The following is a 15,210-nucleotide window of genomic DNA, read 5'->3' on the forward strand; positions in this document are numbered from 1 at the left end:
AAACAAGCAACAGAAAACAAATGGAAATGTCCAGATTCCAGTCAATGTGTCTTACCTTTGCTCCTTTACTTCCAATGCTACCATAACCTGGGTTGCCATCATCACCCTGTAAACAAAGGCATTATTTACAAATATCCCAGACTACAAACTGGAGGCAGGCTTCCTCACATGAGAATAAGACACCCAGTCTTTTGGTTTGATTAGGACAAAGTAAGAAGTGGATTCTCTCTCTGGGGCTGGCCACTAACATTTGGTACTAACTAACATAATGCCACTAAAGGCAACTCTCAATGACGGAGAGAGACAGTGCATTGTCCCTGAGGCTCACTTGTATCATCTTAAAATGGGACTAAAAATTATAACTACCCATGGTGTAATTATGAAGACTAAATGGGAAAATTTCAGGCATATAATAATCTCAGTAGAAGGAGTTAGTGTTGTTAGCTCTTCTGTTTAACACGTGTACTTTAAATGCCTTTCAGTTTTCTAGATGAGAATAAGACCTCCTAAATGTCTGGCCAGAGGCTACTGTCAGACCCTTGCAGAAGGTCTTTGTGAGAAGTCCTGGAGCGCTAGGGGAGTGTGGGCTGGGTTTCTGATGAGCAGGTTCTGATGGGAGGAAAGAATGGGAGAAGAGTTATGGGGATGCTAAACGTAAGTTTTGTCCAGTTTATCATTTAGCTTCAAAGCATCCCAGCCAGGATGTTTGGTACCAGGGAAGCTGCCACCTTAGGAGAGCTGGCTAAGGAACTAGTCCAAGTTGAGGATAATATCTCAGTTTCCAGAAGGCTATCGGGCTAGACTGGGGTGGTATCTTTAATGCACTCTTCAGAGAACCACATGGGATATCTACTGAACTAGAAGATTCCAAGTTCCAGGTCAAAAGTAGCGATCCAACACAAACCGGCAAGCCTCGAGGACCCGGGAGGCCAACAGCTCCTTTCTCTCCCAAATCTCCAGGTTCTCCCTGTCAAACAGAATGAAACATGTCCTTATTAGTTTGCTGCTGTTTGTGCATGTGTGTGTGTGTGTGTTTTGTAAAGGAAATTGGAAGTGATGGTACTAAGACAACAGTTAGTTATACAATTGCATCCATGTGTATCACACACAGTGACAACAGATTTGTGGTCAGGACTGTGAGTTGTGTAAGTAATGCAAAGAATTGCTGTTGCTGGCCAGTGAGGTCTCCTCCATTGATGAATGAAGTCCCAGCAAGTCTGATGCATTGTTTAGTGCAATCTGCCATCTTGGCAGCTCAGTGCCATGGACCACACCCTTGGAAATGTCTTACCATGAGTCAAAGAGGAAGCTCTTTACTGTTTAAAAAAATTAACAAAATTGTTTCCAAGATGATCCATCAAATCTGGCTGCTGCAAAGACAACAGGCTTACTAATCTAGCTTGAAGTGCTGATCAAGATAACCAGGGTAGCACGACATCCATGGCAACAGTTCCTGACTTCTGACTAGTAGAACATCTACTGTGGGTTATAAATCAATCTCAGTATTATGTTGAGTCAAGTCCAGCTACTTGAGAAAGTTAAAGTTAACACAGCTTTACAAAAGAAGGTTAACTCCTTAAAAAAAAAAAAACAACCCTTAAAATTTTCGACTTTAGATTTATAGAAATGTTTAAGTAGCACAGAGAGTTCCTAGATACTCAACATCTAGCTTCCCTTATTAACATTGTAATAGTTACATTAGTAGCACGTGTTTATTACAATGCATAAAGGAATACTGATTCATTATTATTAACTAAAGCCCATACTTTGTTCATATTTTTTTTTTTTAAGTTTCTACCTGATATCGTCTTTGTGTTCCTGGATCCTATCCAGTATACCATATCATGTCTCCTTAAGCTCACTTAGACTGTAACACAGTTTATCAGATTTTCCTTGTTTTTGATGACCTTGACAGTTGTGAGGAGTACACTCAGATAGTCTGTAAGATATCCCTCAACTGGGGTTTTTCTCATGATTAAATTGGGTTTTATGGGTTTTAGGGGTAAAGACCACAGAGGTTAAGTGCCATTCTCAGCACAACATCATCAAGAGAACGTACTGTCAACACAGGATCATTATTGATATTAACCTTGATCACTAGGCTGAGGTAGTGTTGGTCAAGTTATTCCCCTCTGTCCTTCCCATAATATACTCTATGGAAGAAGGAGTGCACAGTTAAGGAGTGGGAGTGGTTAACTCATTTTTAAGGATAGAAAGGCAACCCAGTTAAGTGTGAAAAGTGGACAAATGGACAAATGTCCACCAGTATTGAACTCTGAGACTAACATAGAATCGGGTTCAATGGATGGGAAACAGAAGATCACCTTCCCTGAAATCTTTCTTTCAGGGTAGTGACTCTCAAAGTATTCTTTGGAGGCTACCTACCTCACAATTCCCTGAGGTCCACATGCAAAGGAAATTCCTGCCCCCCGCCCCCAGTATAGTCTCTGGTAATGGAGCCCAAGAATATGTCTTTTTAAATAAGCTTCTCATCTGATTCTTATACACAGTGAACTTTGAGAACATCTGCTTTAAGGTAGGGAAACAAGGGAAGCCATATGACTTGATCAGGGTCACTTTGTTATTGATACAGCCAGGCGTTGAGCCCAGGATTAATCGCTAAGTAGCTTGCCTCCCTGGGAACTTGAGCTTATTGGGAAAAAGGTAGGATTAAGTGTTCGGGCTCATCTCAGTTAATGATGAATCTAGAGGACTCAATTTATCTTGGGACTTCCCAAAGGATTTGGGCTTGCTTTGAGGGCACTTGTTTCCAAATTCTTGCCCCCCCCCTTTAAAAGTCTCTCTTATTAATAATCTTTTTGGCACAACTACCCTGCTCCTATCTATTTCCTTTTATACTCGCACCTGTAACTGACTCTCACCTGTAACCCTCCATTCCTGCCCACCTCTCTCCTGGTTCCTTCTGCCACGCCCTTTGGAGTGCTTTCATTTCATAAGCAAACCTTCTGTATGCATTCATAACATCTGCACACAGACCTACACCTTTCCTCACTGTAAGATAAATTTGATTCTCATCAGTGACACCACTTCTCCTGCAGCCATCTTGAGGGTGAGAAGGCAGCAGTTGTCTCTGTTCCAAACTTTCCTTTTCAGACTACTATTGCTACAGTGCATGCTCTAGGAATCCTTCCCTGTTGGAGTTGATTATCCCTGTTTTCCATCTGTCTCATTTCACCCTCGAGTCAATGGTCCTTGCAACTCAACAGCTGGCATCCAACATTTCAGAGATTCTTAGCAGATCTTCATTACAAAGCTAGCCCCTCTTCTCATGCCCTCATTCTCATCCTCTGGGTCAAGGAATTTCTCCATTAATTATATGTTCTGACATCTTCAACCTTCTTTCTCTCTGTTTTTGTCTTCTTTGCTCAGACACATACTATACAGTTTCTCCTATCATTGAAAACAAATTCCCAGGGTGCCTGGGTGGCTCAGTTGGTTATGCAACTGCCTTCGGCTCAGGTCATGATCCCGGAGTCCCAGGATCGAGTCCCGCATGGGGCTCCCAACTCCACCGGGAGTCTGCTTCTTCCTCTGACCTTCTCCCCTCTCATGCTCTCTCTCATTATCTCTCTCAAATAAATAAATAAAAATCTTAAAAAAAAAAAAAAGGAAAACAAATACCCAGCTTCAGTCTGTACTAGACTGGTAATTAATGTACTCCCCTTGCCCCCAAGCCTAGCTTCTTCAAAAAGTGGTTTATAGCCCTGAATCCATTTCTTCCTCACCAAGACATTATTTAGTCCCTTTGTAGGCTCTTTCCCTTTCTTTCTCCTCCTCTCAAATGCTACATTTTTGAAAATATTCTTTGGAACATCTTAGCCACCAGAGGCAATGGTTACTTCACTCCCCCTTCCTTATCTGTTCTGCACCAGCTGATACATTTGACCTCTCCTTCCTCAACTCTTCTTCTCAGCATCCAGTATGCATTTCTTTCCCCTCTTTTCTAATCATTCACTATCTCCTCTTCCCCTTCTTACAAACAGACACCACCAAGAGTCTTCTTAAAACTCCAAATGCATCTGAAAATGCATCTCCCACCAGCCCTAAACTCTTTTCTTTATTCCCCAAAACAAATGGTTCCCTTCATTCTGATACCACTCTTTCTCATGACTTTCCTACTTCTGGGAGGGTACTACACTCATGCCCGAAGTCCGTAAGTCATCTAGCCCTCTTCTCTCTACCTGAGTTCCCTAATGGCAGAGTCCTCCAGAATCATCATGAGCCCCTCCTATCCTCAGCCTCTTGAGTCATCCAATCGCTGCTTGTCTTGGAGACTGTTAGAACACACCCACTAGTCTCCTAGCTGCCAATCCCTCAGCCTTCAAAATATTTCCACACTGAGTAGCCTATTCAAAATCCTCCCAAGTCTGGCTGTGTTCAAACACTCCATTAAAAAAATTATAAACAACACTGTACTTGCTACCTAATAAAGTAAGTGACCACAGACTTTTTTTTTTTTAATGTGCCTATAAGACAGGATCATTTCCCCCCCCCAAATACCCACACCCAGGATTTTCCAACCCTGTGCTTTCCTTCATATTTAGTTTCTTCTCCCTGAAATCCTTCATGCCTCCAATCTGCTTGTCAAAGTCTTTCTTATCTTCTAGGGTCTGCTCCAAGTCTGTATCCTCTATGATGTTTCTTTCCCGAGCCCCAAAATACTTCACTAATACTATATTTAAATTTCCATTCTCAGACCCATATTCTGGTCTACTTCATGTCATAGATTATTGTCTTGAAAATATTCTAAATTCCATGGGGATTGATTCCATGTCATATCTATTATACAACCCAGAAATTCTTTCATTAAGCAAATATTTACTAAGCAATTGCATGCCAGGAACTGTTCAAAGTATTCATCAGTGAGCAAACAGTCAAAGATATCTACTCTCCTGAAGCTGAGTGTCTAATCCAACAGAATACCAGTAGAGTGACTTTGTCTTAAAAGGTGTGCACAAATGTTTGCATGCAAGGAGGAAACAAAGAAGAAAAGAAGACAGAAGGGGAGGGAAGAAGAGAGGGGCAAAGGAAGGCCTGCCCCTAGAACAGTCTTTCTTCCCTGAGGTCTCCCCAGCTACGATTGGGTGTAGCCCCTCACGAAATTATGCTGAGCTGGAATCCTTGATCTCACTGTGGTCCGCACCCACGTCCTTACATGTTGCTGGTTCTTTAAGAATCAACCCAGGGTGTCAGGGCAGTAAGAGGTTCCCCTTTGTGTTTAAAGTGCTCTGGCTAATACAACCAGACACACTTACTTTGAGGAGAAAACCTTAACTTTGGTGGGCTTAAAGAATGTGACCTACTTTATTTCCTTGGCTTCCCAAATGGCCTGGATTCCCTGCTTCTCCTCCTGGTCCTGGAGGCCCCTGAAACAAAACAAGGATTGCAAATATAGCAGAACATAAAGCAAATTTCCCCTAAATCCTTTGTGTCTCTTCTAAGAGGAAAATGAACCACAGATGGGAAAAGAGCTATGGCTTTATTGATTTCTGTTCTGGAAAAAAGTATCACAGCTGTCAAATAAAAACTAGTAAATAAAAGAAAATTAATAAAGTAATTCATGACAGATGTGGCTTAAATGATCATGCTTTCTTGTGAGTCTTCTTTTCCAAAGAGATTTTACATTCTCACTGTTTTGCTTTTACAGCAGATGTTTCTAAAATGTCTAACATTTAAAGAAGGCATTCCAAGTGACATTTGCCTTTAACTGTGTTCTGTCTGGTTCCTTGTTTTGGTAGAAAGCATTTTTTTTAAGGTAAACTTTTATTTATTTGCAAACAATATAATTTGTCCAATAGAAAGCTCAAGAAACTTCACCAAAATAATTAGCATTAATAACAAGATATGTTCAGGCATACTAGATAAATATTCTGAAAGAGTTTTCTCTTTCCCACTGATAAGTTAGAAAAGTAAATGTACATAAATTCCCATTTACCATTAGAAAGAATAAAAACCATAAAATATGTAGAATTTAATAAGAAAGATAAAAGACCTATATAAAGAAAGCTTTAAGATCTTATTGAAGAACATAACAGAAATTGAACAGAGGGATAAACATACCACACACACATATGGAAAATCTATTTGATATAACAGAAGTCTCTTTAATGTTCTAGAAAGCATGTTTGTTGGGATAGTTTTAGAGCTGAACACTTAAAAATCCCAATTCAGAGACAGCCCAATTGCCTTCTTGTGTTATTAACACTTGGGATCAGATTTTTCCTTTGGAATATCCAAACACATGGCCACAGAAATCTTGTGGTTAAAATGTTTATATAGGTACTTGTAAATAATCTCAACACCAGTGAATTGAAATCATTTTCAAAAAAAAATTTTTTTTGAGGGGGTGCCTGGGTGGCTTAGTCATTAAAGCGCCTGCCTTTGGCTCATTTCATTATCCCAGGGTGCTGGGATCAGCCCTACATTGGTCTCTCTGCTCAGCAAGAAACCTATAATCCCTCTCCCACTCCCCCTGCTTGTGTTCCCTCTCTGTCAAATAAATAAAATCTTAAAAAAAAAAAAAAATCCCCCCCCCCTTTTTTGGCCATGGTTGCTGAATTTAAAAACAAATAAACCAAATCTGTATAGTAAGCATGATACTTAGCAAATCTTATTCAGAAAAAAATTATATTAACCTTTTTGTCTTTAAAAAATTAAAAATATAGTAAGTTGAACAAAAAATTTCCTAATAGGAAAGACTGTTGAATAGTATATTGGTCATTTAGGGAAGATAATAATGATCTTTCCACAATTTTCTCTCCTTTCTTTATCTCAAAAGAAGATCTCGATTTCACCTTCCATAGCTCTCAACCCTTTCCCTTGGAAATCTCACTTCCACCAGTTCCTGGGGCTAGCTTCCATGACCTTCATATTCTATCTAATTAGACTGTTTTCTGTTCTTACCTTATTTGAATTTGATCATGTATTCTTTGAAACTTTTCCCTTAATTTCTGTAACACCATGGACTTCCTGGTCCCTTTCTCATCTCTTCTCCATTTGCCTCTTAAATCTCCATGTACCCTGAGGCTCCATCCTTGGACCTTATTTTCTCATGTAATCCCCTCCTCCTGAGTGACACCCCCATAGATTCACATAACCATTACTTTACAAAATAACTCCTAAGTACCTGGATCTCCTGCTCAAACCACTCATCTGAAAGCCAGACTCGTATATTAAAATGTCTCTCAGATATCTCATAAGAATTGATTGCCAAAGATAATTATACTTACTCTAAGTCATGCTTGGTTTCATATTGTCTTTTTAAGGAATGGTGCCACCCTTTTCCTCCCTGAATCCCAAGCTGGAAACAGGAATTATCCTAGGTCCCTTCCTTAGCTTATCTCTCAAAACCTATCAGTTACAAGTCCTACAGATTCTATTGCCTTTCTATAACCATTGCTCTTCTGCTATCACCTACCTTCTCTCTTCCATTCCTATTGCTATCACCTACCTTCAGGACTTTCTTCTTTCTGTCTAAATTCCTGGATTCCATGACTGTAGCCTGGCCTCTCTCTAATCCATTCTTCTCTCCTTTTCCTTTTGCTTTAGAATGTCAGGCTGATGCTACCACTTTTTCTGAAATACTGAATTCTGAGTAGCCTTCAGAATAAAGTTGATGGTATTTATCGATATATAAAATCCCTTAAAATGTTGGTATTGCAGGTCTCCATAGCCATCTGAGACTACTTCAATCACTATATGTTTTATGCACAAACCAACTGCAGTCATCAAATACTTCTTGTTGTCTTAGGTCTTCACACTTGTGCAAATTCTTTCCTTAGTTGGTTCATTTTTCTGTCCAGACACAATCTCCCTCTTGTAATTGTTTACTTATTTCTTTCTCTCATCTACTAGATATTAGCCTGTATGTTCTTGAAGGAAGGGGTATATGCAATTGGTTTCCTATCTCTGGAACTTAGTACAACACCTAGAACCCATCAATGTACCCATCCATTCATCTAGCTATCCATGCACCTATCCAGGAATAGCCCCCAACAGGGATGAAATGATGTTAGTTTGATTTTCCATATGACATTTTTTAATGTACTTCACAGAAGGATAAATTAGATTTCAACTCTCCTTGACAATAAGGGGCAAATTGGAAGTCTTGCCTAGGAGATCACCTTCTGGGCTTCCTTCCAACATAACCAGCTCTATGAGATGAAGGAAATTTCAGGGAGATTCCCTCATGTGTAGTCACTTCAAGTACACACAAGAACAATGAGAGATTATCCTGTTTGAAAGCCCTCCAAAATGGAAGAGTTCTTAGATTGATGGATGTATACATGCAGACAGGGCACGGTCATCTGAACATCAGAAAACATGATTCTATTTCCTGTGCAGGACCACACAAAGTACCAGACTGGGGTTTGTGACTCCTTGAATGGGTCTCAAGCTCCACGAATGGTTACCCAGATGTATTAACTACTCAAATACTGCTGATTGTATAGGGACCGTGTTTTTAAAGGAAAGATAAAAAATTCCCTGCCACCCCAAGATATCAAGGAGTCAAAAAAGTTGATTTGATTTGAGGGCAAGAGCATCTATGGAATATAAAGAGAAGATTAGGGCATTTAAAGGAAAAGGGCACCAGCTAGAGGTGAAATTTTTATTGGCTTTGTTGTAATGGCAGCCTTTTATTGAGCATTTATTTTGTGAAAAGCACTATGCTCAGAAGTACATATTGACATTATACATGCTTTCTCAATCACAACGAGATTCATATGATTGACACTACTGTTTACAAATAAAAATCAGATTGTCAAAGCATTTAACTCTAAATCACCAAATAGGAGGCTAAGAAGGGAGCTAAACCTGATTCTGACTCTACACTTACCTCTTAGCCACTCTTTCTGTTGTTTTGAGACCTGTATCTGGGACAGGATTCCCAGACTCTACTAATCATGCACCACCTGAGACTGGAGTTCTAAAAATATGAATCTCCAAGCTTGATGCAGGAAGCTGGGGCCAGATCTACTCTCCACTCTCAGGACTTGGGCTTGTGGTCCTTTACTCATGTTTTGACTCTGCCACAGAGCCTTCTGCAATCACAACTGGTTAATACAAGTGTTAAGTGATGATAGGATATGGTTAGAGTTTAAATGTTTTTAAAAACTGTCCTTAGATAGCATCTTATCAGAAAGGATTGAAGTAGGAGTTTGGGATTAATGACTGGGGCAGTGCCAAGGACACCCTGACTTCGGATGGAATATGGCCGCACAGGCACAAGAGATTTAGGATCTTCTCATGTTCAAAAGGAAACCTGTCACTTATGCTCATGGTGTAAAACTGCCTACACTGACAACCAGTAAGTTGTCAGGCTGGGCTGGAGCTACCCAAGGAGATTAAATGCTCAGTGTCTTTAAGAGTCCAATATGAGCTAATTCTTAGAAAATAAAAGACAAGAGCCAGCAAGAGGTAGACTAATGCAAGAACAAACCCCAAGATATCCGAGATGTTGATCTTGACAGTGCTAACCTAAGACACAGCCTCTAATCTCAACTTCTAATCTTTCATGCATCCTATACTCCATCCATATTGAGCCATTTACGGTTCCCCAACTCACTTTGATATCTTCTTAGATTACCCGGCTCCTTTTCCCAGATGCCTGCCTCTCCTTTGGTCACCTGGAAAATGCCTCCCTATCCTGCAAAAGCTAAATCACTCTTCTGCTCTAATACCGTTCTTGCTCCCACCACTCTACCCTTGGTGTAGTTCCATTTTAGCATTTAGTACGTCACATCTCAACTATTTGTTTGTGTTGGTGACCTTTATGAGATTGGGAGCATGTCCTTTATTTTTTTTCTTTAAAATCTTTTATTTATTTATTTGGAGGGAAAGAGAGCGAGCGAGCGAGAATGCAAAAGCAGGGGGATGGTGAAGCAGACTCCCCATGGAGCAGGGAGCCCAATCCCAGGATGCTGGGATCATGACCTGAGCTGAAGGCAGAGGTTTAACCCACTGAGCCACCGATGTGCCTTGGGAACATGTGCTTTTATCCTACTATAGGATCCTACTATATACTGTACAATATAGGACTTACATACAGGAAGCACTCAGCAAATATTTGAGTAAAAGGAATGGTTGATGGATCATCCAACCTAGGTTACACAGAATGATGAAATCCAACCATTGCAGTTCAGATTACACATTGTTATACTGTTATTATTATCATGGCCTTCCTTGGATTGGAGACTCTCATGCTTTGGGCATAAAATGTCCCTGCTAAATTAGGTAATACTGATGCAATATAGTAGTAATAAACACTTAACATAGTGCTAACTATATTGCAGGCACTGTTCTATGAACCAACCTATATTAAACCATTTAATTTTCACCTGATGAGGTAGCTCCTATTACCACCATCCTTATTTTATAGCAGAGAAAATTAAGGCACAGAGAGGTTAAATAAATTACCCAAGGCCACACACCTAGGAAGGTACAAAACTGGCAAACCCAGGCAGCTTGGTTTCAGGCACTATGCCCTTAACCACTATGTTATGCTCTATAAAGATGACAACAGAAATTCTACTTTGTGTTCCAAATTTGCACGGAATAATTCCAACATTTCTTGATATTGTGTGTGATATTAGTGATTATTTCACTAAAACAACTAAGAATAATTCCAGTACTAACTGGAATTACTAAGTATGTCTGATTTTCCATTCCTTTTCTAGGCATTGATTACATTAGTGTAGTACCCTAGGGTAAACCAAACAGGGGAACAAAGGAAGGTATAAAAGAATATGCTGCTCTTTTCAAAGTTATACCTTCTTTTTCATTGTGCCATGGACTATATTTCTTTCATGTCGTAGCCATATACTTGGTGGATTAACACATTTTGATTTATTCAGAATGCCCCAACACTGCATAAATTAATAAGCCTTCAGAACACTGTCAACAGAAATCACATGCTTTTTTCTAAATGTATATACTAAGAAAAAATTAAAGTCTTCAGTTAAAAAACACTCCTATGAGGGATGCCTGGGTGGCTCAGTTGGTTAAGCATCTAACTCTTGATATCAGCTCAGGTCTTCATCTCAGGGTTGTGAGTTCAAGACCCATGTGGGGCTTCATGCTGGGCATGAGCTTACTTAAAAAACAAAACAAAAACCACTCCTGTTATTCCACTTAAGAGGCTAGTTCTTAAGCCTATGTCAGTGGATTTATAGAGCCAATAAAGAATAACACTCTCTTGTATACTTGGTTGTGTTTGTCTCCTGTGGTTTTCCTTTGGAAAAAATAATTTTGAGATCCCATTCATCATGTCCTGAATATAGAAAATTCTACACATCTTTGAAATAGCACTTTCACTGTGTTGACAAGGGTATTTCAAGAAAAGCAAGCAAAGAAAGAAAACCATGGTTTCTAGCCAGATAAATGGAAGAGGTAGAGAGAAGTGGTGCCTTTTGACTATAGTTGGCAATGCCAAGAGGTTGAATGATTTATAACTATAACCAATCTTGCCAGAGCAAGATTAAAGGGGTCTCACTCAGACAAGTACACTACAGGGCAAATGGAATAACTTATTTGAGCAACAGTCACTTGGATACAATTTTGGTTTCTAGAAGAAGAGAATTACCAAGTTCTTTGGATTTCAATCCATCTACATCTTAGTATTTTATATAAGATGAAATAATCACCTGATATATGTTTCCCTTGGCATTTGTTGGTTGTTGTTTTGTTTTTTTTTTTTAATCCTAACTCATGGTGCCAGCAAGTTTTTAATGATTCGGGATGTGAATACAAAACTGTTACTTTTCAATTTAGTTCACAATGAAATTTTTAAAGTTTTCATGCTGTTTGAAGGAGTACGTTCATCAAACTGGGAACAAATATCCTGATGAGCAGTAATTAATAGGGTTTAAAATATTGCATCATAAGATACAGGTTTATGCAAATAGTTTCTTAAATATTTTGATGATGAACACGGTCACTTATGTGTTGGACCACTGCCTGATAGACACAAAGGAATATATTCCCTTTATCCCATTAGTCAAGAGCACATCCCAATTGTGTCTCATTCATTCATTTACTTATTATATAATAAGTAAATATAATAATAATAATAATAATAATAATTGTATTTATTATATAAATACACGTTGAGCTCTACTGTGTGGCAGCCCTGTCGTTCTAGGCTCTGGGATATAGTACAAGTAAGACAAATTTCTGGCCTTCGGGGAGTTTACAGTGTAGAAGGGGAGACAAAAAGCTAAACAAATATAATAACAGTTAGGCAGAGGCCAGATCATGTAGGGATCTGCTACTCAATGTGTGGTCTGGGAACTAACAGCATCAGTACTGACCAGGAGCTCACTGGAAGTGTAGAACCTCAGGACCCACCCCAGACCTACTGATCGGAATCCAAACTTCAGCAAGTTGTCCAGGTGACTCTCAGATACTTTAAATTTGGTGAAGCGATGTGGGAAAGTCAGTCCCAGTACAGGGTCTCTCTACTAGAATCACCTGGGGAGAATTTAAAATTACTGATACCCTGGCCTTACCTTCAGAGATTCTGATTTAAATGCTCTCAGGAGGGTTCCAGGTGGTGAAGTGTTTGATAATCTTCCCAGGAGATTCTCATGTGTCGCTAGGTTGAGGAGCACTGAAGAAGGTTGTATTCTTGGTGCAATGGGAAGCCCTTGAGGAGATCAGGGGAGTGGCATGACCTGATTTCTACAGAGGAGGAATTTTTAACCCACAGTAATGGCTGAGATGTTGAGGCAAAGAGGGCTAGAAGCCATCTTCCACCTCTGTGTCTGACAGAAAGACAGCCCACCCTGCAAGGTATAGACCACAATATGATGCTGCCTTCAATCACATTGAACACTGAACTAAAAATTTTGCTGGTTCACAGGCAGTAAATAACTCCTTCTGCAGAAAAGAAACTGCAAGGACATCCATATTAAAGCCAGGATCAAAGCTAGATGCAGTCATTTTCTCTCATTACATACCTGAGGACCTTTACTTCCCAGACCTCCTTTCTCGCCTTTCACACCAGTCTCTCCTCTGGGACCCTACATACATACAGAGCATACAGAGAATTAAAGTATTATTTTCTTTCTAGAAGAGAACACTTGAATGTTAACTTAAATATTAAAGATGGACATGATCAGTCAGTCACATGGGCAGAAACTGGAAAGAGAACTCTATTCGTGACCTTGGCTCCGTCTTGACCTGTGAGCTCTCCTTGTGTGTATACAAAGGTCCAATTTGTAATTTAGGCCATTGGGGGCATTTACAGTCGACTGAACAAATAGTGCACAGTTGAATTTTTCAGGATTGCTCTCTAATCATCCTAAGCATCTTTAGACTCCAAATGCATTTATTTCTTATGTGATAAAGAAAATAATCCTTAATTACATAATCTGAAACCAAAATATTAAAAAGATTTTTCTGTTCAATAATCACACTCAACACTGGTCATAAGATATAGCATGTGGTAGATGAAATCTGGATATTTCTACTTCTAGAATATTATATTGCCTATTAATTGTGGCCTCTGTACATTAGGCAGAGAAACCTTCATGCTGTGTTTGGTTTTTCCATTTCCTTTTAAATTATGTCACGAAAGAAGAGTCTGTAAGGTGGAAGAAGGGATGTTGTTGTATTATTTGTTTAGCATGAAATAAAGCCAGCCAATCTATTGAGATGTTTCTCCACAACCCCAGTGGCAAATGTCTCACTTGAAGATAAGAAACGTGAACTTTCCTCAGCTGGCAAGTAAAACAAACAAACAAAAAACCAATCAAGTTCAAAAGAGACAGAGGTCCAAGGGGGCAGACTGTTTATTGCTCTGAAATCTTGGTAAAAATGTGAACCCAATTTCTCATCTGATGTCTAAAGATATTTCATCCAACTTCCACGTACCAAGCTGCCAACACAAAATAGTTATTTTTTTTACTATATGGATTAAAACTTTGAAAAATTATAGAAACTTTGCTTGTCCTGCATTTGCCAAACAGCAAATTTTTTTTCTCAAGATTTCAAAACAAAGTTTGGAGAGAAAAAAATAGGTTCTAATTTTCTACAGTCTGACCTCCTTTCCTTCACCTCAGCATTTTCTAGGACTTCCTTTCCCTTCTCAGTATTCTTTCAGGCTACATTTTGCTCTTTCTGGCACATGCTTCTTTCCCCTCATGTGATTGCTTGTAAGAGCCAACCATGGTTTATTCCTTGCAAAGGAAAAAGTGCTGGAGGCAGCTCTCTAGGGAAGTGAGCAAGAAGGTAGGCTGAGTGCCACACTATAGATCACTCCGCTGAAGACTTCAGCTCTATTTGGAACATTTCTTTCCTAGAGTAGAGCCAGTTTTTCTACCACACAGCCATCCAGATATGCGTGTTCTGGGTTCTTACTGTGCTACATTGACCAAAATTCCCAGTTTTGGGGCTCAACATTTTCTTTGGTTCAAGGTCTCCCCTAGATATCCTAGCTAGCTTGAACTCATTGCACAAGGGCCCTACCCAGCATATTCATTCTCTTTTCATCTCTTGACAGGACAAAACTTAAAGGAGACCAAATTCTGGTCTTGTTGCTTCCTTACTTTATTTCCCTGAAAACACTTTAAACATCTGTATTTCTGCAAAGAGGTTTGAAGGATTCCAAGAACTCAAGACTCCAGATTCTTCTTTATGTTCTCAAACCCTGATTAGTTCTGATATGTACCTGAGGGCCTTTAAGTCCCCATGAGCCTTCAAGTCCATCTGGGCCCGGGATGCCTGTTTTCCCCTGTGGTGAGAGAGAATCAACTTGTTAACACCGTTTCCTGAGAATTTTGTTTCCTTTATGTACAAGATTATATACTGTTAACCACAATGTCAGTGCAGGATCTTTGGCAAAAAATGAAAGATAAAGAAATAAAAATTTTCTATAATCTCTTCAAGCGGAGACAACCACAGTTACTATGTTGGTATATTTTCTTTCAAGTTTTTATACATATGCACACTCACACATTCCTTTTTTTCTGTAATGTTTGTAATGTATTCCACTTGGGCATTTGGCCTGAAGAAACTCAGTTTACGTTTTCTTCAAAAATATCCAGACATCTTACAACACTATATTCAAATAGATTAAGTATCTATGGGCCAAAATTTGAGCAGTATCTTCACATTGCCCTTGAACTCTTACAGAGATAAGAATTCCAAAGAAGAGGAAGGATTAAAAAGCATAATTTAGTCAACTATTGG

General features: G+C 39.3%; 1 protein-coding gene across 2 annotated transcripts in view; it reads right to left on the minus strand.

Moving 5' to 3' along the window:
• The window catches only part of COL6A6 (collagen type VI alpha 6 chain), a gene marked incomplete at its 5' end in the record, with an annotated part of 108,271 nt that overhangs the window by 44,026 nt on the left and 49,035 nt on the right, over positions 1-15,210 (minus strand). For both annotated transcript variants that reach the window (XM_080824285.1, XM_080824286.1), the window contains 5 exons: positions 56-106; positions 905-967; positions 5,325-5,387; positions 12,978-13,040; positions 14,690-14,752. In XM_080824285.1, coding sequence (XP_080680411.1) covers positions 56-106; positions 905-967; positions 5,325-5,387; positions 12,978-13,040; positions 14,690-14,752 — 303 coding nt within the window. The remainder of the gene's footprint in view (positions 1-55; positions 107-904; positions 968-5,324; positions 5,388-12,977; positions 13,041-14,689; positions 14,753-15,210) is intronic.

The sequence above is a fragment of the Martes martes genome (assembly GCF_963455335.1).
Source record: "Martes martes genome assembly, chromosome: 1".
Taxonomy (NCBI): Eukaryota; Metazoa; Chordata; class Mammalia; order Carnivora; family Mustelidae; genus Martes; species Martes martes.